Source organism: Bemisia tabaci, chromosome 4, assembly GCF_918797505.1.
Source record: "Bemisia tabaci chromosome 4, PGI_BMITA_v3".
NCBI classification, from domain to species: Eukaryota; Metazoa; Arthropoda; class Insecta; order Hemiptera; family Aleyrodidae; genus Bemisia; species Bemisia tabaci.
Window position 1 is genome coordinate 2,996,784 of NC_092796.1, and position 22,336 is coordinate 3,019,119.

Sequence of the window (22,336 nt, forward strand, 5' to 3'; positions counted from 1 at the left end):
CAAGAAAAGCCAGAACGCCTTCAATATTCAGGTCATGCAACACGTACATCCAATGAGTGCGAATAATTGCATCCGGTGTCGTTTTCCATTAGCGATCAAGCCAAGACCCATTCAATTTTTAAAGTAAGCAACACGGACATCCAAGAAATGTGAAATAATGCATCCAGGCGTTGGTAGCAATGTCGCGTCGCACCGAATACCTGAAATACTACTTGAAGGCAACAAGACCTCTAAAAAGGCAATGCGATTTCCTCGATGGATGCAAATCAAGAGGCATAAAATGCCGTGCAGCCAAGAATGTGTGAATTGTTTCCAAAATCTGACTCGGATAACATAGAGGTCATAATTCCCTCTCAATCGTTCGTAAAGACTAATGTTTATACCAGGATTATTTCGGAGTGGGAAGTTTTTTTGACCGATTCTTAAGTTAATTATTACGGCTAAATTTTTGCGTTTCTGTTCATTTTGTGCGTTTGCGACTGCTGGACGTTATAAGATAGAGATAAAGTTTGGTGCGGCCTATTACTTTTCGTCTCACATGTATATGCCAAACCATACAAGGTAAAATAATTATAAACCCAAGCAAAATCGTTCGAATTTTTTAAACGTCAAATATAAAACATGTTTCTCCGAGGGACGGAGGATGATGCGACATAATCATACGCAGTGTGGCAAAAACTTCATTATGCACAAATGCGCGTGTGTCATTGAAGAAGAAACTTTTCCTTAACGTATCGCATTTTTTGTCTCCCTCCCCTTGTTATCATTAGAAACCTGAGCAGACACTTCCTTCGTCCTTATTAACGGAATGCATCGAGTAGAAGTTTATTCACTTTAATGACAAGGACATAAAAAAAGTAAAATAAAGTAAAATAATACGGAGGTCAAAATAAAGCAATAACACCCAAGGAACATTTAGCACTGACAATAAGTAACTTGTGATTTCGACAGGAACTGATTTCTATATACCAAAAATTTATGAACCATGCCAAATTTCAGAATAATTTGATGGTTTTAAAAGAAAAATAAACGAGTATTATTTGATGTGACCTCTCACTGACACTAAAACAATATTTTGACCATAACTACTTGTACCTCATCATCTAAAACCTTTGTTTTTTTATTACGTTTGTTATTGATTGGGTACCTCTCAAAATATTCCTCATTTCACAGGTTCTCTGAAATCTTTGTTTTGTCATTACCTGTGTCTTTTTTAATTTTTCCCTAACCTTACACACATTTAAACACGAACAAATTCCTTCTAAAAAAAAAAAGAAAAACCTAGAGTTCAGAAAATGGAATGGCGGATCGCTAGAAGAATGAACTGAAACACGCAAAATTCACGTGATTATTTCTCGGGGACGTGATGTAATGAATTCGAAAAATTGATTTTCGTGGGAAAAAAACTCGCTATCAGACTTACGTTATACGGAATTAAATAATTCGGACATTTTAAATAGATAAGCGACTTGTTGGAGTTTGTGAAAGGGGCTCCGATTTTCGGATTATGTTCGAGCTTTCCACGTATTAGCTGATGCTACAGTTTTGGGACATTGATTCCAATTTCTGAACCGTTTCAGATACTTTCTATAGGTAACGTCGAAAACCGAGAGACACGGATACAACAATTTAGAATTGAAATTCCCTGATTTTCCAAGGTTTTTTCTGAGTTTTCAGAACAATATCTAAGTTCTGAAACAGACAGGCTGATTAGTAATGACTCTAGGATTTTTCAATTCAACCATGGGAGACAAGCTGAAACTACGCGGTGTGAGACACGTAGAAATTCGCCATTACCGGGGTCGCACTTCATCCCTAACTTTAGAATCATCTTACTACTTATTTTCCCTGATTTTAACGGATTTTCCGAGACCCATGTTTTTCATCCGCCTAGTTTTCCCTAATTTCGAGTGAACTCCCTGACTTCAGAGACAACACGGGGTGGCAAATGGTAATTTTAGGAGTTTCCGATTCGGCTATAGGAGACAAACTGAAGTTACGCATATACGACGAAAAACTTACAACATCTATTGAATACATTTTCTCCTGACATTTGGAGTAGTTTTTCCTTTTTTCTTTTTCCCTGGAGCCGAATTTGGTTAGCACTTTCATATGGAAATGAAGCATTTGTCGATGCGCTGAAACTGCACCGCCGGATAATTAGAAGCCCTAGAACGGACTTACATGCAGTAAGGGCGATTCATCCTCAGATTTACTTGTGTGCGCCCGCTTTCCCCGACGAAATGCGGCCCCTAACTTTTCCTGATTTTCTCGCGGACCAATTATTATTCTCGACTTTCCCCAAATTTTCAGGTCTTTCTTAATTGTGGCTACCCTGAGTCGAGGTCTGGCAATTCATCCTGAATTCAAAATTGGGAACTGAGTATGAACTGGTATCAATCGATGAGTCGACACAAGTAAAAAGGGTACTCGCCCAGACAGAGGCCGAAGGGGGTGCGTTTTGCCCTGTCTTTTGGGATATTCGTTCCTTTTTTTCGAACTTTTCCTGGTTTTTCTTGATCGATTTGACTTTTCCGGGTTTCCTGACTGTATCCTATGTCCAACTCTAGTCGCCTGTCCCTATAGCCTCAAAAATTGAAAACTCGGAGTGCCTGCTATCAACGTGTAAACACAGGAGATGAGAGGGCTTACCTAGTAAAATCAAAAGGAGGGAGACCGAAAAATTTACCCGGAATTTTGAAATATATGTTCCTTTTTTCCAGACTTCCCTGTTTCAAAGTTTTCCCGAGATCAGGGTTGCCGCAGAATTTGGAAAATTAAATTTTCTGACATTTTCCTGATTTCCCCGACACATTTTGGTGGAATTCCCTGATAATTGAATAAATGCCACATTGTTGAAAATACATAGTTAGACATGGTTTTCAGGAAAAATTTGTTGTTCGAAACGTCAAACCAATTCGAGAAAGCAAATGAAGGTGATTTGACGATTTTTCCCTGACACTTCCAGATTTTCCCCGACTTTTTGACATTTCCATGTTTTCCCTGACTTTTCAAAATCCCCTGACATTTCCCGGTATTCCTCGACTGTGGCAACCCTGTAGCCCGTCCTTAACCTCAAAAATTGAAAACTCCGGGTGCCTGCTATCGACGTGTAAACACAAAAGGGTGCTTACCCAGTAAGTTGAAAAGGCGGAGGGGCGAACATTTTATCCGGAATTTCGAGATATACGTTCCTTTCTTCCTGACCAATTTTTCCTATAACTAATCCCAGTCGTCGAAATTTTCCCGAAATATGGGCAGCCTGCCATTCTTTGTCTGGGCGATTCCTAACCTCAAAGAGTGATTTGCGGGCCCTGTTGGGAGTGTTGTAGGGGTGCTTACCGAGGAGGAGGACGAAGAGGGGGAGAACGGCGACCTTGTTGAAGAGGATGGACGGGAAGGCGAGCTTGGAGCGCCAGCCGACGGACACGAAGCTGAGGAAGAACTTGTGGGCGAAGGACACTGTCACTGTGAGCGAGGCGGGGATCGGGCTCATGCTCGTGCTCGTGGCCGGGGCGGCATCGCGCGTCCACGGTCTCGGTCGGCCACTCCGCGACACTCCACTCCACAGACTGACGGGCGACGCCGCCGCCGCCGCGCCGCGACGCGATCCCGGCCCCGGCCGCCGGAAATCCCGCCCCCGCCCGCGCGCCCGCCGCGACGCGACGCGCTCGCCATCCGCGAATCCGCGACGAGCCGGGTCGGGGTCCTCCTCTCCCAGCGCTGCCGCCCCGACTCGAATTCAGAGCATTTCCACGTATTTATGCCAAATGCAACTATGTAGAGTACCTGTATTGAGAGAGTATGGCCACTGGGCCCCATGGAAAGGCTTAGGACCCAAAAATGGCGATGCTTTGTTTTGGTTTTTGTGGATGGGAGGGGGTCATTGCCAACTTTTTAACGGTTATCACCAACCGCACTTGCTGCCAACCTTACTACATCTAAGATAATTTTCTCATCAATTGGACACGATTAGCCTTGAAAATATGTAAAGATGTCGCAATGGTGCATTTGAGTAAATTTCTCGTTACGATAAGCAAAGAAAACTACATTTTGAGTCATTTTGCATTACATTAATTTATGGCGTCCGCCATTTTTGGGTCCTAAGGCTCCATTTAGCCTAAGATGGCTGAGCCAATCAGAGGTGGTAACTCCAGTGGCCATACTCTCTCAATATAGGTACTCTACAACTATGCTGCCGTGCTAAGGAAGAACGCCGTAAGAACATTCGAGAGTTATGCCAAATTTCCCCGGATAAAACATGCATTTTTGACGAAATTATTGCATATTTTTCCTTGAAATTTTCGGTATTTAAGATTAAATTGCGAACAAAATAGTCTGAAAAATTGGAAGGAAAATACGTAAAATTTCCCCAAGAAATTCGTAGTTTATCAGAGGAAATTTGGCAACGCCTGAAGGTTTATACGGCGTTCTTCCGTAGCACGGCAGTATGTGCAAGTAGAGAGATGGGGTGTGCTCGTTAGTGGTCGGGTCATAAGAATGAATGAGGGTTTTAAAGCGCCAGTGACGTCACCGGCGACGATCGAGACGCACAACGGTGACGAGCACGTCGTCGGGGCGCTTTAACTCATGACCCCTGTCCACAATGCTCTTGTCATAAGTCCACGGCTCGCGAGTTAGCGCTCAGTTCCTTTAGATTTAAAGTCAGATCTCCCTTTTCCATTTTCTCAAAAGGAACTATATTTACTGACCACGTTGTTTCTTATCCAGTTTCCACGAGCACACTTCATCTTTTCGCTTGCACGTAGTTCTTATTAGCATAAATACGTCAATTTTATCCTTACAGGTAACAGCAGTAGGACCAAAATAAGGTATCTGGGAGGCATAGTCAGGCAGGACCGGATTTTCCTACTTGCCGCCCATGGGCCGCCTGTATTTTGCCGCCCCCTTCTCATTCGTTTGGAAACATCAATAAAAACCATCAAATGAACGTGCCAGCGGGGGAGGGGTGCATAAGACGCGTTTACTCGTGTTGAACACATTTTTTGGGAAAGCCCTGTCAACACTACTAGCAAAAGGTCACGGAACTTTGCGCGAAAGTCAAGTTTCGTAAACCTATCTCTGATGGACAAGGCCTTCCATTCACAAGAAATGAACGAAAAAATTATGAAAGAACGAACACAAAATTTGGTTTAATGATTTTAACTTCCTCCGCCGACCGCACCGTGTTTGGCGCAATGCGTGAAGTATTCACGCAGTCTTGTAGGCGCTATGCGTTTCACGCTGACCGCACTGTATTTGGCGCAATGCGTGAAGTATTCATGCATTCTTGTAGGCGCTATCCGTTTCACGCTGACCACGATAACCGCACTGTGTTTGATGCAATGCGTGAAGTATTCGTGCAGTCTTGTAGGCGCTAATATGTGTTACATGCCGATTGCCGCGCCGAGGACTTCTCCTTTTCATCTCAAGTCCTCGTCATCATTTCTCCCTAAGTCGCGCCGTTCCAGGCCAAATTGTGTGTTTGGTTTCTCTCTTAACTCGACTATAAAGGTGCTGTCTCTTGTATCACTGAAAGACGGCAAAATTAGAAATTACTATACTCTCAGGAAATGAGAGATTTTGTAGCCTTTTCTCGTTTGTATTTTGTTTTTATAAATCCGATTTTTTTTTCATACCTACATTAAAAAAAATTACAAGATTTGCCGCCCCCTAGATTTGCCGCCATGGGCCGCGGCCCATGTAGCCACCCCCTTAATCCGGCCCTGCAGTTAGGCACACCAGCGAGGAGGGTCGGGGGGAGGCGGCTCTACTAGCTCGGGATTTAGAGGGACTTCCACACCTCCAAAAGGGATTTAGGGGCCTCCCCGGGAAAATTTGGACAAATTGAATCGGCTTAAGAAAGATGTTGGCCAATTTTTACCAGACAGTTTCTTGAAATACAGTGTCAGAGATGAAAGGTGTCACGCACAGGGACCTGGGGGACTCTGTTAGTTCCGAAGGGGGTTTCGAGGGACTTCCATCACCCGAATACGGGTCCTGGGGGTTCCCCGGAAAATTTTTGAAAAATTTAGTGGTCCCAAGAAAAATTTTGCAAGGAACTGCAAGTTCAACATATGATCTTTTTCAAAAGTTCAAAGATTAATTTTTACTATTTCTATGCGTTTAGTGGCTCCCCGAGACAATTTGCGCAGCTGGGGGCAGCTGTCTAATACCCATTTCTCAAAAACGGGTTTTCTTGGGATTGTCCACGCAATTATATCAAATTCATCGGAAGAGGGAGGTGGGAGCTTTTAAGGTATTCGACGAAGCGCGGAGGAGGTGGGAGCTTTAAAGGTGTTCGACAAAACGCGGGGGAGGTGTCAAGTCTACTCGGATGTAGGGATGATGGTACGGCCAGGTGGAGGGAGGGGCCCAAGGGTTCAAAATCCTCACCCTTGTTCCACCTTTAGCCTTACATCACACTTTTATCAAGGGAGCCTTGGTCCCGTATAGGGCCGTTCAAGTATTGCGTAACACACACTTTATCCGATTTTTTGACGCCTGTTCCCTTCCCCTTGTAACGCACCCGCAACGCAGCCCCAACCCCCTTTTGAATAACGCAACGTTGGCCTGACCCCTCTCCCCTTTCATAAAATCAAGAAAACGCTGAGCAGACAGCTTTTAAAAAAAATCGTTTTTTTTTTTTTAGATATTTTGCTGAAATACGGCTCGGTCACTTTCGAAAAGATTCATTCGGGAAGGGCTGGATTTTCAATTTTTCGCACCATTTTTTTGAGGTTATCCCTCCCGGCTCGGATTTGTTGAATAACGCTGGGTTTGACCCCTCCCCCTGGTAACGCACCGTTACGTTGGCTCAACCCCCCCCCCCCCCCCCCAGGTGCGTTTCGTAATACTTGAACTGCCCCAATATCCTAAGCCGCGTCCTCGTCGTTGCATTATGGGATTCTGACTACAGCTGCAACTACTAGCAACGTAATCTAGATAGGCCCTTATTCCTTCTAAAGCTTTCGAAAAAGATAAGAGTCTTGTGTGAACCATTAAAATTCTATAACGATCCTCCATCGAACAAAAATAAAAGGTCGTTTTAAAAAGGTCATGACTCCGGAAATTTTTATCGCGAAAGTTTTTTCTGAAGTTCTACTAATCAGCTCGAATTCAATTAAATAGTGTGTTCAAGTTTGCAAACGCCAAAATCGAACGATCAAGTACGAATTTCACCCGAAAGTATTCTTGTACTTCAAGGCTTTCCTTTATGAGAAATTGCTCTTTGAGCTTATTACTGGCTTTACAAAAGCGAGTTGAATGAGGAAAATATTTTCGTATTTGGCGGACAGCTCTAGTGGCTAACAGGAGCTTCTCTCAGGTTGAGAGAGGCTTCTACGCATTAAAATAAAGTTCAATTAATAGTGAGAAAGTTCCGGGTAAAATTTCAGTGCCTGCTTTGATGAGCTTCAGAGCTGTGGATTTATTTATGGATTATTCGACGGTATTTGTAATTTTTTCAAATGTAAAATGTACTCGGAAAGAAAATTCTCTGATCTAAACAGATTGGAAAAGGCTAACTTCTTACGGAAGGATAGCTGAAAGTCGTCTCATTTCTCCTCCGTCCTCCAATTTCGGAGTGGATATAATGCCGACGGTCGCTGGCTCGTGAATACATTCCAGATGCAACTATTTCAGCGTGAGTGGCATACTAGGCGGTATCTCTCCAAAATGAAGGCGTTTACTGCTTGGGCACGTTATTTCTCTCCAGGATCTTTTAGACAGCGGCGCACTTCTCATTATCAGACGGTAGCAGCACAGCTTTGTTAAATTAGTGTTAATTAATTGCTGGCAACGTTGAGGATTTAGGAACGAATCCGACTTGCATTATCAAAAAGCTTGGTTGCGAATACATTTAGTGCAGAATGTTTGATTTTCAGTTGAGTTCCTTGCCTTAGGTTGACCGAACTATGACCGACAAGATTCAGGTACGGTGCTTCAGTTCAGAGGTGCTTCTAAACGATCCAGGAGAGTGAATAATCGTTTCTTTTTGTGCCGCCTATACATAGTATTTAATGGGAGAGGGAGGCAATAAAGTCAATTTGCGACCTTTAGTTCCATTAACGGAAAAGCTCCTTCGGGTAGTCGATGTGTAACATCAGTATTGAGTTTTGTGAACTTTTCCTCCCTATCAATCTCTCTGCGGGGGGCTGAGACTAGGGGTTGGGGCCTTGGGGGTGAAATACCGCCACCCCCGTTTCTGGATGTATCTTACACTGAATGTCAGGTGCCCACGCAAAAAAAAATACGATTATACGGTTTTTAAATTGCTACAGAATATCTGCCACATCCATTTACGTATTGAGACCAAATTAGGGTGTCTACTAAGACTTCTATAAAATTCATCCATTTGCTAAATACAATCATAGCTTGAGCACATTTGAACTTTGCGGTCAAAACTCCGACAGCGGCAACGGAAAACCGACGAATTAATTTTCCATCGCATTGCTACGGCGCAACGATACAACTATATCAACTCTCCGGAATGCGTGGGGTATCATGCCACAATTGAAGGCGTTTTCGAAACTGCCAAAACATGTCGGGATTCTTGTGTCGCATATGGTGTCTACTAAAATTAACTTGCAAATATTAAGTGCTTTAACAGTACTTTTTCGTTATCTTTCCAAAAAAAATTCAGTACTTTTTCGGTACCTTTGAGTTGATTGTTGATTTGAGTTCCTGGTATTTAATCATATTTCTTACCGCTTGCTCATTTTTAATTCTTCTATAAAAGTTACATGCTTGCTAAATAAAATTATAGCTTGAGCACATTTTAACTATGCGGTCAAAACTGCAATAGCAGCAAAGAAAAACCGACAAGGCCAGCGTGGAGGCAACTTCAATATCAATCTTCCATCGCATTGCTACGCACGGCGCAACGATACAACTATTTGAACTCTCCGGAATGCGTGAGGTATCACGCCACAATTGAAGGCATTTTCGAAACTGCCAAATTTACATGTCGGGATTCTTGTGTCGCATACCTATGGTGTCTACTAAAATTAACTGGCAAATATTGAGTACTATTACAGTGCTTATTCAGGATTGTTCCAAAAAATTCAGTACCTCATAAGCAGGAAAATGCATTACTTTTATGGTACCTTTAAGCGGCGAAATTCACAAATTGTCGAAATTCACGCGCAAATCGCAGAAATGATGTAATCACGAGATTCGTCGCTCATTCGTTGCCTGAAGATCAACTGGACTGTATTTTGCAATTCGGAACTATAATTTCTGGCTCAGTTAAGAAACAGCGTATGTACCATTAGTTTCCCTATGCATATACGTGTTTTTACAGATGAGCCAGAAATTATAGTTCTGAATTGCAAAATGTAGTCCAACTGGCTTCATATTCACATTCTGGCGGGGAAAAACTCCACTAAGAATCATTGTGCGACGGATTGCATATTTGCCAGGCTGTTTTAAAAAAACACCAGTCGCAAAAAGCAAAAATTTCCGGACCTCTATGGCGAATTTCCGTACTTTCTTAGTACTTTCGGGCCGCCTTAAACAAAAATCAGTACTCATTCGAACGTTCCGGAATTGCCGGACCAGTGAACACCTTGGAAATGCAAAATCAAAATGGCTAATTAACTGCCTCATTCTACAAAGCAGTCGACTAATTTGTCGAGAGTCGTCATCCGCCCATGCGAAGAAAAAGGCAGAGAAATTTAGATACGACACCGTATGATGATTCATTTGTAGCTGACCTGGAGGAGCTCTACTAACAAATGAAACAAAACCATCAAAGACGTCAAAAAATAATGTTCTCAGCTTTTGAAATCGAAGCACTTCTAATTTCAAGCCATTCTCTACTGATTCAAATCATTTACATAGTTCGTAAAACTATCCACTCTTAACTGCCAACCAGAGAGAAGAACTTACGACAACAGTCCCGTGATACTCATACAGTTGGCAACATTGCGAAATCATTCGACTGATCGTTCGATGTGTAACATGCAGCATTTCGTCCAATCAAAGACAGATGCCACCGATTCTGCAAATCAGTCGAAATGTCCGTGGATTTACAAACAAACGTTACAGTCGAATAATCAGTTATAAAAAAACGAGAGAAAGGGTTTTTTCACAGGTTTTGTTTTTTCTCAATATTTCTGAACATTTTCTTTAGAGATTTTCTCCCTCTCCAGCAGCTAATAAACCTTTGAGAAGAGGGACTCTGATTCTTTTGTCGATTTCCTGATTTCGCTTCATGCTTCAGAGCTTCATGAAGTTTCTCTGATATTTCCTCGGTGCTCCTGACTCCCTGATTTTTCCGGGTCTCCATTTCCTCTGGATCAAGGAGCGGCCATAGAAATTTTAGCTTGAAATTCCATGATCATTGAAATTATTGCTGGACGATTTGTCATCTCGTCTGCGCTGCTTCGGTATTTCATTTTCACACATTCAGTTTTCACAATTTATTTTTCCATGGGTGAATCATCGGAGGAATTCGTCAGAAAATTGGACCGCGTTTACAGAAAGGAACCAAGCCACATTGGCTATTGCCTATTTTAACGGGGCAATTTAATTTTTTACGAGAAAACGTTTGTGCGGATCCCTTTGAAAATTTTAAGGGATTTGCTTCGCACTATGGAGAAAATTCACTGAAATTTGCACGAAAATCCGCACAACTGTTTTTATGTAAAAAATTAAATTAGCCGGTTAAATTTGGCAATAGCTGATGTGGCTTGGTTCCTTTCTGTTTAACGCGGTCCAATTGTATGGTGTTTTTTCTCGTACCTAGGTAGAAAGATGAATTACTCAAAATTTCAGACAATTTCATGTGACGATTCTTCTGGAAAAAAAATAAACTGCCCGTAAGAACGACTAAATCAGCTCATTCGAGATATATTTCTTCGTGCGGTCGATGATGAATCGGACGTATTTATGCTAAAAGGAACTATGTTGCACGCAAACCCAATGCACATAGTTCCTTTTAGCATAAATACGTCCAATTTTGAGGAAATGGTCTTTGCTTTCGAGATGCATGACTCGTAGAGGATAACAGTTTTTAGATTTCTCGATTCGACTATCGAGTAGGCTGAAATCGTCGTCTCCCGGCCAAGGTATCACAAACGCCATGCGACGTTTCAAAATTTCTGCCGCCATTTTATTTTTTAAAGATAAATTTTTCGACGAAGCTCTCCGAAAATTTCACTGAATTTTGATGAGAGCGCAAAGAAAATTCAGTGAAATTTTTAGACAGCTTCGTTGAACGATTTCTCTGTAAAAAAACAAAATGGCGGTGGAAATTTGTAAACGTCGCATGGCGCTTGTGATACTTTGACTGGAAGATGACGAAATTACATGACATGAACCTTAATTTTTCGCAATTTATATGAATGGAATTTTTCCTCGACTTTTTAGATTTTTCTCTTGCTTCCCCTGGCTTTTCTCCAGGTTTTCCCGCAATGACTCTCCTCAATTTTCCCTGACTGATGCCACTCTAGCTGCACAGAGGATTAATCTCAATTTTTCCTTCCCAATAGATAGGATTATTTACCTAATCTAAGAACCATTGGAGCGTGCACGAAAAAATTAATTTTTGATGTGCCGTTTATCGCTACGCGGGAGGGCGCATTACGTGGGTCGCTTTCCGCGGAAAACGCCACCACTTTTTCCCGAAATATCTCCTCGCGTGCACCCGGAATAGCAGGCGCAATTCCGGTCTGCGCGCTTTTGATTGGAAAAAGATGAGCCGTTAATTACTATCACGCTAACCAGGATCACGTCACTTCGTTGCTGGGGCAACCCCCTCGAGAGCCTTGGCGTCAATTTCAATTTTTCATACCTAATTCTAAGACGGCCGCAATGATTCCAACGGGTTGAATACAGGGGTGCAGGAAGTTCGATGACTTTCCTTGATATTCGATTGGCCTCCCCGTTTTCAATCAGAGTTCGTGATCAGTCCCGGAGGGCACAAAAAAAAAGAAGGAAAAAACCACATCATTGCTCCCGAAGAGTAAACTTTTAAACACCGTTAAGATAACCTCAAAACGAAAATTTCGGAGGGATCTGACGGGATTCACCCGTTCACATGGAGGCTCCCCAATTGCACGCGTAATCTCTCTACAAGTTTTGCATTTTTCAGCACCCCTGGTCGAATACTGAAATTTTCCTACACTCTTTAATGACCTCGATCTGCACTGGGGGAAAAAAACACACACACACACACATTGAATCTAGAGTCCAGACTCTTAAAAACTTCGACAAGAAAAAGTACTCTTGATTCAATCAGAATCTAGCTTGAATTAAGAACGAAGCCTCTTAATTAAAGCGGGTTTCGTTTTGATTCAAGCAAAAATCCGATTGAATCAAGAGTATTTTTTCTTGTCAATGTTTTCAAGAGTCTAGACTCTGGATCTAATGTGTTTTTTCCAGTGTGGCTAGAATTCCTATGTAGAGAGGGCATGGACACTTGGCTTCAAGTGAGCCCATAAAATCCACAAAAATAACAGCAAAATTGCCGATTACCGGCAATATTTTGGCCCTTGCAATGTAATAGCAGAAGTCTTGGTTAAAAAATGTATTTTTCGAAAAAGGTACAAAATTCTTTCAAAAGCAGGTCAAAATGTCTGAAGAGGCAATGTGAAAAAAAAGACACAATGGTCCAAGGAAGTAAAACAACACATTCAATCTTTCAAAGGCATCCACTTATGACATCTACCACGTATTTGGATCCTGGGGTGCCTCGTGAAGCCGGATGGTTGGATCAATCAGAAATGGGCACGTATCCTTTCGTATCCACACTCCCTCTTTTAAGGTATCCTATCATCAACCGGCGAAAAACGAACTATAAACGCGCGCGCGCGGGAACGTTAAAAACTCACGTGCAGTGGAGATTCTGGAAAGTAGGCAATGCTGTTTTTTCACCATTTAAATGCGTGCAAAACAATCGATTCCTGGCGAGAGAGCTTGCCTCGCCTAAAATCGATATTTTCAGTTGATTTAAATGGAGGAAAAACAGTGTTGCCAACTTGCAAATGCTCACGTGTGCACGGATTTTGATTCCTTCACGTGCAACGTGTTTTTCACCTTCTTTCTCTTCTCGTCTCTTCGCACGTGAACGTCCAAACTGAACGTGAGCGGGGACTGGCCAATAATAATCCCTCTAATTGGCTGAGCCTTTAACCTCACATTATAATCCCGTGTTATGACGTCGATTTACAAGGGGAGAGCCCACTACTTAATTCATGAGGATGGTGGGGGGGGGGGGGGGACAAGGAGGGAAAATACAGGGACATCCGAATCCGTAGATTCTTCGACTCCAGACCGATTGATACACTCGAGGAATTGTAAAATAGAGCGTATTCGATAGTGGTTTGATGTATGATTTGATTCAAAACAATAGAACATAAGCTCAAACGAAAATTTTAGGATTTGCGTTAGAAAAACTGAAAATGAGAACGTTTCTGACAATTTTCACTTTTCATTGCCATTTTATCTACTCACAAAAATAAAAAAATGCATCACGAGAAAACTCGTTCCCATCGATTACTCAATTGACTTTGGAGGCTATGTTTACGTGTTGAACCGATCGATATCGATACAATCTCACCTATTTGATTATCAAATACGGTCCATTGGCTCCGACCAGAGTTGAAAAATTTACAGAGAAAAAGGAACCCTCCGTCAAACACGGGAACAAGCAGACTTTTCATGCAGTTCATCTGTTAGATTTTCGCGGAAAACTCTGGAAAAGCTTTTGAAACTCGATGAGAGGGCTATTCGTGAAATGAGTACGATAGAGGTGTAGAAAACGCATAATTGCGAGACGTGTTTAGAAAACGCAATTCTCTCGGAGCATACTACTTCCACATCAACAACCGCGATATGAGATGAAGTTCACGCACGCTGAGATTTTGCAAAGAGAAGCCACAATTTCTCATTAATTTTAGAAACAACATATGAGCTATTAGTTTTATTTCCGCAGGTAGGTGCTAAAGTTGATGAACTAGAACAGGGTGTCTAGTTTTTCGTGTATTTTCCGAAGAAAATACACTATTTTTTTTTTCATTTTGGAAAATCCTGATTTTTCCTGATTTTTGACTGATAAATCCTGACCCTGGTAAAAATTGGCAGTAGAATCTGTGTTCCAAAATACCATAGACCTACGGCCGGCTGTAAGATTTCCAATAGCTTCTATAGCCGGCTACACAATTTCTTATAACCTTTTATAGCCGATGGCGACTAAGCAACTCACAGCCAGGCGATAAAGTGTATGCTAAACGTTACTAATTACGGATGCTAGGACTTAGTGAGTTTTTGGACCACTGCTTTCTTTTGGGACCGTAGTACCTTGATTTATTTTGCGAGGAAAGCTCCGTACTTTAGATGGATGCCTGCCATTACTAATATATTAGAGCGCCTTCAGTTTCGTATGATACTGTGCAATACCTCTGGTGTGAAATAGTTGCTTCAAGCGCCGTGGCAGGCGGGCAGCCAGCGCAAAACACGCATTGGCGCGTACAAACCTAACAGGGATACTTCACGCGTTGCGCAATGCGTGAAGTATCCCTGTTAGGTTTGTAGGCGCCAGTGCGTCACCGCTCCGCTTTATGTTAGGCTCTAATATTTAATCTGGCGGAGTCAGCGTTATTCAACTCGTGATTTTGAAATGTGTGCACATCCTGTATGGATTATTCTCGTTTTAATTGATGAAAAAAATATGTATTAAAGGAAAATATAACGTGTGTTTTGTAAATATTAAGGCGGTTCCGTATCAAACATAATGATTTCCAAAGCACACGAATTTCTACACAATTTCTTTTAGCCTTTTATAATCGATGGCGAAAAAGCAACAGCCAGGCGATAAAGTGTAAAGCCTGGCTATAGAAACTATAGCTCGGCTGCGTACTTTTTTATCGCTTCGTATAGCCCGGCCGTATGATTTTCTCCGCACTCTACAGCCAGCTATATGATTTTCTGTAACCTTCTTTAACCGGCTATAAGAATTCCTATGGTATTTTGAAACCCAGTTCTTATCGCCAATTTTTACCAGGGGATTTCATAATTTTTTCAAATCTTGATCAAATCTTGATTTTTCGCGGAGAAAAATTGGGAGAAAAACTGGCGAACACTACTTAACAAAAATAGCTTGATAAAAAAACCGACCGGACGGCCGACTTTTCTCAAATCCTGATTGTACGACCGATTATTTTTCCTCAAATCCTGATGAAATCGGGATTAAATCCTGATTGACCTCAGATCCTGATAGAATCGGGACAATCGGGATAATCTTGAATTCTTGATGCTAGACACCCTGTAGAAATAGTAGGTCCTTAAGGCAAAAACGTAGCCCAATTTTTAGTCAGCACGTGCTTTTTATACCTTTAATATTCTACAAAACTCTGAAATGACAAATTTTTCCAGCGAGCTATACGGAAAAAACAAACACTGAGCACCTGAGCACTAGGGCACTGAGCCCTAACACTAAATAAGATAAAATAGCGCTGACTACAGGCAGTAGCAGGACTCAGTGCTAAGTTGTTTTTCCGTGCATATAACTCCCAGGAGTCCCAGGTGAGTTCAATAGCGAAATTTCTTCTGCATCCTTGAGTGAACGCAAAATTAGCATTTTTAAGCTTTATTCCACCTCATGGCGGATCCAACGAGAATGCTAGATCCGTTGTACTTAAATCCAGTCATACTCGGCTTAACGCCCCCTCTTCCGCTATTTCCTTTAAAAAAAAGGAAAAAAAGCGGAGTCACGCAATATTTGACTTCTCTTACCTTTACGCCCGCCACCCTATCCTACTTGCTTCCTCTTAGACCTTGGGTAGTAGAGAAGCGTAATTCCGCGTGATTGATAGAGTTTTGATAGCTGTAGACTTGGCTACTGTACTGAATCAAAGTCTTCATTTGGCATTACAAAAACCAGCGACCATAGCTGATAAACCTGTACATTTTACCCTAGAAACTTCTAAATTACTTCGCGTGAACTTTCGAGCAGCTCAAAGTGCGTACGAATAACTTACTTACGTTTATTTCAAAGCGGTGCCTTGGCGTCTATGGCCATTGAAACCTCTAAGGTTAGGTCGCAGAGATTGTTGTAAAAAAAAAAAAAGGAATTCCAGCATCAATTCAAAAATCGATAAGCGACATGGCTCAAGCAGCCGCAAGAATAAAACATTGAGCACTTTTCAAGCGATTTTTGAAGGATTCTCAAGCGCTTTTCCGTAATTTTTTCCTGTGAACGCACTTTTTTCTCTACGTATCGTGAAATTTTATGATCAGAATTTAGTCCGTTTACCCTCCTTCGAAGTTCAGCAACACGGTAAGCTTAGATCGGTTGCCCATTCTGCCGTGCTAAGGAAGAACGCCGTATGAGCCTTCAGGCGTTGCCAAGTTTCCTTCGATAAAAACCGAATTCGCGGTGAAAATTGTGAATATTCTTTTCCAAAATTTTTAGACAATTTTGTACGCAAATTAATCTAAAATATCTGAAAATTTCGAAGACAAATGTGAACGATTGTCGTCAAAAATACATGGTTTATCAAGGGAAATTTGGTAACTCTCGAATGTTCATACAGCGCACAGTGGATCGCGATTCAATTAGAGAGGTCGGACATGAAATTTTTGATTGGAACTGTAAATTTTGATGTTTATTTCGTCACATTTTACATTTCAAGGGATGCTCTTTGAAGAAAATTTCACGAGGAAACCAATGAAACCACTTTTAGAATCTCAAAAGTTTGTGTAAACTGAGTTATAAGCGATTAAAGTTTCCAAATGTTGTCCGACCTCTCCTTTTAACTCGATCTACTGTGCGGCGCTCTTCCTTAGCTCAGCAGCATTGTAGAAATGCGGCTCCGACCGCTGCCTTTGTCGTTACGAGGATTCGAAAATCAAGCCGGAAATTTGTGGTTCTCTTTGAAGGCAGATCGCGTGATTTCTTTCAATAGTCAAATGTCTTTCAAATCTATTTAACTTCAAGTACTTTGTTTTGTTTTGTTTTGTTTTTTTTTTAAACGAGTATTCACCGCCGAAACTATTAAAGAGTAAAATTTCAAGCACCTGCCAAAAAATCAAGCACTTTCAAGTCCTTGACAGAAATGTTCAAAATAAAAGACTTCATAAGCACTTTCCATAACTGCACGAGTCAAAAAATGCGATGGTGAAACTGCCAAACCACGGATCTCAATCGCGGATTTTTTTTTTTTTTTTTTTTTTTTTTTTTTTTTTTAAGTGGATAATGCTCCACATTTTTGCGCGGAATTTCCGGAAAATCTTTGTAAGAAAGCGATGATTGATAAATTAAATTTTTTTTGCAGAACGATGGCTAGACTTTATTTTAATGATTCAAAATAATTAGACAGTCAGAGAAAATTTTAAGGCATGACAAAATTGATACCCTACAGATAGGATGGCTCCATTTCTTCCTTGGTAAAAATTGGCGATAGGAGCTGTGTTTCAAAATACCATAGGAGTTCTTATAGAAGACTAAAGAAGGCTATTGAAAATCATAAAGCTGACTGTAGAAAGCGGAGCAAATCCGCCGGGCTGAACGAAGCTATAAAAAAGTATACAGTCGGGCTATAGTTCCTATCGCCGCGGGCTTTACACTTTATCGCCATTGGCTATAAAAGGCTACAAGAAATTGTGTAGAAATTCGTGTGCTTTGGAAATCATTAAGTTTGATACGGAACTACCTTAATATTTACAAAACACACATTATAGTTTCCTTCAAAACATATTTTTTTTCCATCAATTAAAATGAGAATAGTCCATACAGAGTGTGAAAATATTTCGAAATCATGAGTTCAAAAACGCTGCCTCCGCGAGATTCAATATTAGGGCCTAACACAAAGCGGAGCGGCGACGCACTGGCGCCTACAAACCTAACAGGGATACTTCACGCATTGCGCAACGCGTGAAGTATCCCTGTTAGGTTTGTAGGCGCCAATGCGCGTTTCGCGCTGGCTGCCCACCTCAGCGTGCCACGGCGCTTGAAGCAACTATTTCACACCAGAGGTACTGCACAGTATTGACATAAGAAATTGAAGGCGATCCAACATATTAAGAATGACAGGCATCCTTCAAAAGTACGGAGCTTTTCTCGCAAAATAAATCAAGATACTACGGCACAAAAAGAGAGCGGTAGTCCAAAAACTAACTAAGTCCTAGTATCCGTAATTAGTAACGTTTAGCATAAACTTTATCGTCTGGCTGTTGCTTAGTCGCCATCGGCTATAAAAGGTTATAAGAAATTGTACAGCCGGCTACAAAAGCTATTGGAAATCTTACAGCCGGCTTTAGGTCTATAGTATTTTGGAACACACATTCTACTGTCAATTTTTACCAGGGTTATAGATGTTGGACAGCCTGATGACCCTTATACAAACGTCAGGCTGCTATAGACTCGCTTTGTTTCGAAAAGGCGGAAAAATGAACCGCTTAATCCGCGGTATGTGGATGGTTTGCGGCCAACGCACAGTGGATCGAGTCATTGAGAGGGGTCGCACATTTGAAACTACGCGAGGTGAAATTTTTGACTAAAACTCAAAATTTTGATGTCTATTTCGTCATACTTTAAATTTCATGGGGTGATTATAGGAGAAAATTTCACGAAGAAAATAATGAAACCACTTTCAGAACCTCAAAGTTTTAAAGAAACGGAGTTGTTAGCATTTAAAGTTTCAGAAATGTCCGACCTCACCTGTTTACTCGATCCACTATGCAACGTTCAAAACGCGTCCAAAAACTGAATAATTGAAGGAGACGAGAGGGAAAAGAAAAGTATGAAAATAGATGCGATATCTCTTTCCCATTTTGTTACGTCGGCAATTTTAAAATTACAAGACGCATTTTCGAGTTTACAATTTAAAAGAGGAGAAAAATATGACGTTGCCCTCCCCTCCCCTCCCCCAATGCACCCACCATCCACCATGCTGGTGCTGGTGCTGCTGCAGCACTCTTGCCTCCCCTTCTTCATCCTCGCGTGACGTACATTATGCATGGATTATATTATGCTTTTATTATAGCAACGTAAAAAAAAAGAAGAAAAAATAGTTGAATCTCAATATTGTGCTGTCTTGGGTGGTATTAGAGGACCATGCAGAGGTCAAAGACATGGCAGAAACGTATGAATCGGCAGATGTTAAAACGTATCACGGACTCCTTCAAGAGCCCTGCTATGTGAGCGCTGAGCTGAAGTTTGAACGTCACCAGAAAATAAACTTGTCTGGTTTATAAATCGACAGATTCCTACTTGCCGCGAAGCGATAAAAAAAGTATCTCAAGTAAGTATGGCGCTTCTATTTAGCTGGCAGGTATTTTATTATTTTTCAAAGAAAACCTACTAGACGTTCTACACGAAAATTTCAGAGAATATTCTTGAAAGAGCAAAGAAAAATGTCAGGAAACGTGCAATGACGAGGGTTAGTCCTCCATCGAAGAGAAACAGTGACAGAAAAATTGCGACGTCGTAAATCGCGAACGGAGTTTTCTGGTCTCGCCATCAATAAATACATGACTAAAGTGCAAAACCATGTATCTCCGTTTGCAACGTTGCTAAAATTCTGTCATACTTTATTTTTTTTGTTGAAAAATAGTTACCTAAGTAATGTAATTTCTTAAAAGCTTCCTTAATTTTTCTTCTATATTAGCAGAATATTCTGTAAGAGTTTCAAACTATAGGTAAAGGGTTGTTCCTTCTCGAAAGAAGGGATATTTTACTATAATCGGCCATAAAATTAAATAAATAAATTTTCCGTTCGGCTTAAGTACTGAAGTTCGTGTTTTTTCTGAAGGACTTCGGTTGTCTGCGCCAAAGTTCGGCTTGTGCGACCGAAAACTTCAATGTGCCATGAGAAGGAACCAAAGTTCAGTTCTGAAACCGAAATTTCCACGCGTCAAACTTCAAAGCTCTTCGAGAACTTGCAGCTATTTGCTTTGGGCTGCATATTGAGCCCCAAAAAATTCTGTGACGTTCTATGAGACTTTCCTCGAAAAGAAGGAGTATGATAATATATATTGCGTCTGCCCGAATGAATGAAGAATCTCTATTTTCTTTGAATTCTCGCTCGAAATGGCAACACACGATAACCTTAAGCGCGTTTGGGCGAATTTTTTGTGCTCATTCCACCCAGAAACTGGAGACTGTCCCGCTACTTATCAAAAGGGAAGCGAGTTTGATATTGCTCTCGTGTCATTGATAACTACTACAATGACCTGATCGGGCGGCTTATTGAATTGCTTTAATCTCTCACTACTCAGCCTATCGTGACATAACGTGTCCGCACCGCGGAGAGAGGCGAACACTTGAGTGGTTGTTGTCAAAATTCCGACATAGACACGGGTGAAAATATCAGGATTTTCTCGGGGCACTCCTTCGGCGAGCCCCCCCCCCCCCCCCGGTTCCCTGCCCCTCGTATTACGAATGTTGCCCTGAGACAGTGACATCTCTCCTCGTAAAACTCTTTCGTCTACGCAAGGAAACTTCCAGTCTCCCTAATAGCAAGTCGATTTTTCAAGTATATTTCATACTTAATTGGATTCCAATATGAGCATTCAGTCAAAAGAACTTTAAGAGTTCTTCCTGTTTGAAAATATCTCTATCCTTCATAGGAATACAGATAAAACTGGACTTCCCACCGAATCAAAAGAACCAAAATTCTTAAATATAAAATAATAGTTTTATAAATAAATTTTAAAAAATGAAATTTTTTTTTTGAAAAAAAAAAACTAAATTAAGTATTTCATTTCCCATGGAGGCAGATGAAATATTCAAAATGGGTAGCAAAAAATATAGGAACGATTAGTTTTGCAATTACTGGGCAATTTTGACAGGATGACAAAATACCAATTGTAAATTTTCGGCAATGTAAATGTGAAAGTCAGGTTGATACAGGGGGGTCATTTCACTGATTGTGAGCCTTGGGAGGGGGGGGGGGGGCAAAAGTTGTTGAAAGGTAGTAAAATTTTTCTGGGGGGGGGGGGGGTCTTCAAAGAAATCCCTACAAATACTTTTAAATAAAAAACGAAGAGTTGAAAGAAGAGTTCAAATTTTAAATTAAAGAGTGCAGGGGTGAAAAATATTGTGAAAAGGAAGATTAAGCTTCCTCGACTCAAATTTGGAGGAAACCAAATTATTTAAAGCAATTGCTGAACTTCTGCTAGAGAGCTGCCATGAGCTTTTTCCTCATACCTTGTCCAAAGAGGGTTACCCCTAAATAAGTTCAGGAGAAAGAAATTTGGTAAAGCTGATGCTTCAATCAGTGAAGTCTTACTAAACAGAGCCATCATAAATTGCAGCCTGAAGACCTCACCTTTCTCAGCCATTAATTACGAACTTAGAGTCTTCATAGATGTGGCCAGGTTTGACTTTTCGCTGCTCCAATGCATAAGAATTTTCCAGCCCCCATGATGGTTCTCGCTAGAGAAATTGCACATTCAAGGGGGGGGGGGGGGGGGTCAAGGGCCTCCAACTGGAAAATTTTCGTAAACATGTCCCTTTTGATCAAGTATAACCTGATTTCTCTCAAATTTGACGTGCAAAGTTGTCATTTAAAAAAATAAAAAATTCTTAAGGGACTTTCTTCCCCTCTCCTTCCCTCTGCAATTTGTTGCACTCATGCAACTGCCCACTTTGCTTATTTCCCAGTAAGTCTGAGCATGTTCACAGAATTAAATAAACTGGAATCATTTGAAAGCAACTAGAATCTCTGGGAACCTGGAATTTTCGTCACTTTTGATGAAAGAGACAACATACTTTCTTACATCTATCTGTTCACTGTTCATTTTCATTGCCATTTCGCAGATAAAAATGGTGACCACAACCATAGCATACAGAACTTGAGGTTTGATGCTCAAGACATGACCTCAGTTCCCCCTTTTGGATTGCAACTATATGTCCTGAATGCTCTTACGGTTGTTTAACCGCTGATATAACTTCAGAGTGGCCCCGGACTTTTAAACAGCCTTGAAAGGTGAGCAGTGTTGATAAATCTTACCTGGACTTTCAGAACGTTCAAAAGATTTTATGAGAGAGGTGTGCACTGTCCGTCGATGAATTGCCAGCACACGAAAATTGACCCCAACGACTTCCCGTAGCGCCATTCAACTGGTTGTTCGTCACTTCACTTCTTAGACTGCAGCGAGAATGATTTCTGATGACAATATGACGAAACGCAGTATGGGACTCATAGAAAACAATCAAATAGAGCTATATTGCAACTAATAACACCAAAAGAGTTACAAGTTCGATAACATCATTAAAATTCCGTGAGGAATTCCGAAACACGCACGACTTTCCCTTGTTTACTTTGGAGGTTAAGCTGTTACGATGAATGTCGAACGTGCAAACGGTGAGGAAACTGTTTGTTTTGAT

At 41.2% G+C, this 22,336-nt stretch overlaps 1 protein-coding gene across 2 annotated transcripts in view; it reads right to left on the reverse strand.

The window, feature by feature from the left end:
* Positions 1 to 22,210, reverse strand: part of Pisd (phosphatidylserine decarboxylase) — a 52,769-nt gene extending 30,559 nt beyond the window's left edge. Inside the window, exon 1 of one of the 2 annotated variants that reach the window (XM_072299152.1) lies at positions 21,960 to 22,210. In XM_072299152.1, coding sequence (XP_072155253.1) covers positions 21,960 to 22,065 — 106 coding nt within the window. In that variant the 5' untranslated portion in view covers positions 22,066 to 22,210. Of the gene's footprint in view, positions 1 to 3,342; positions 3,592 to 21,959 lie in introns of those variants that run through there. The other variant, XM_019042699.2, reaches the window with a different exon arrangement.
* Positions 22,211 to 22,336: the final 126 nt, after the last annotated feature.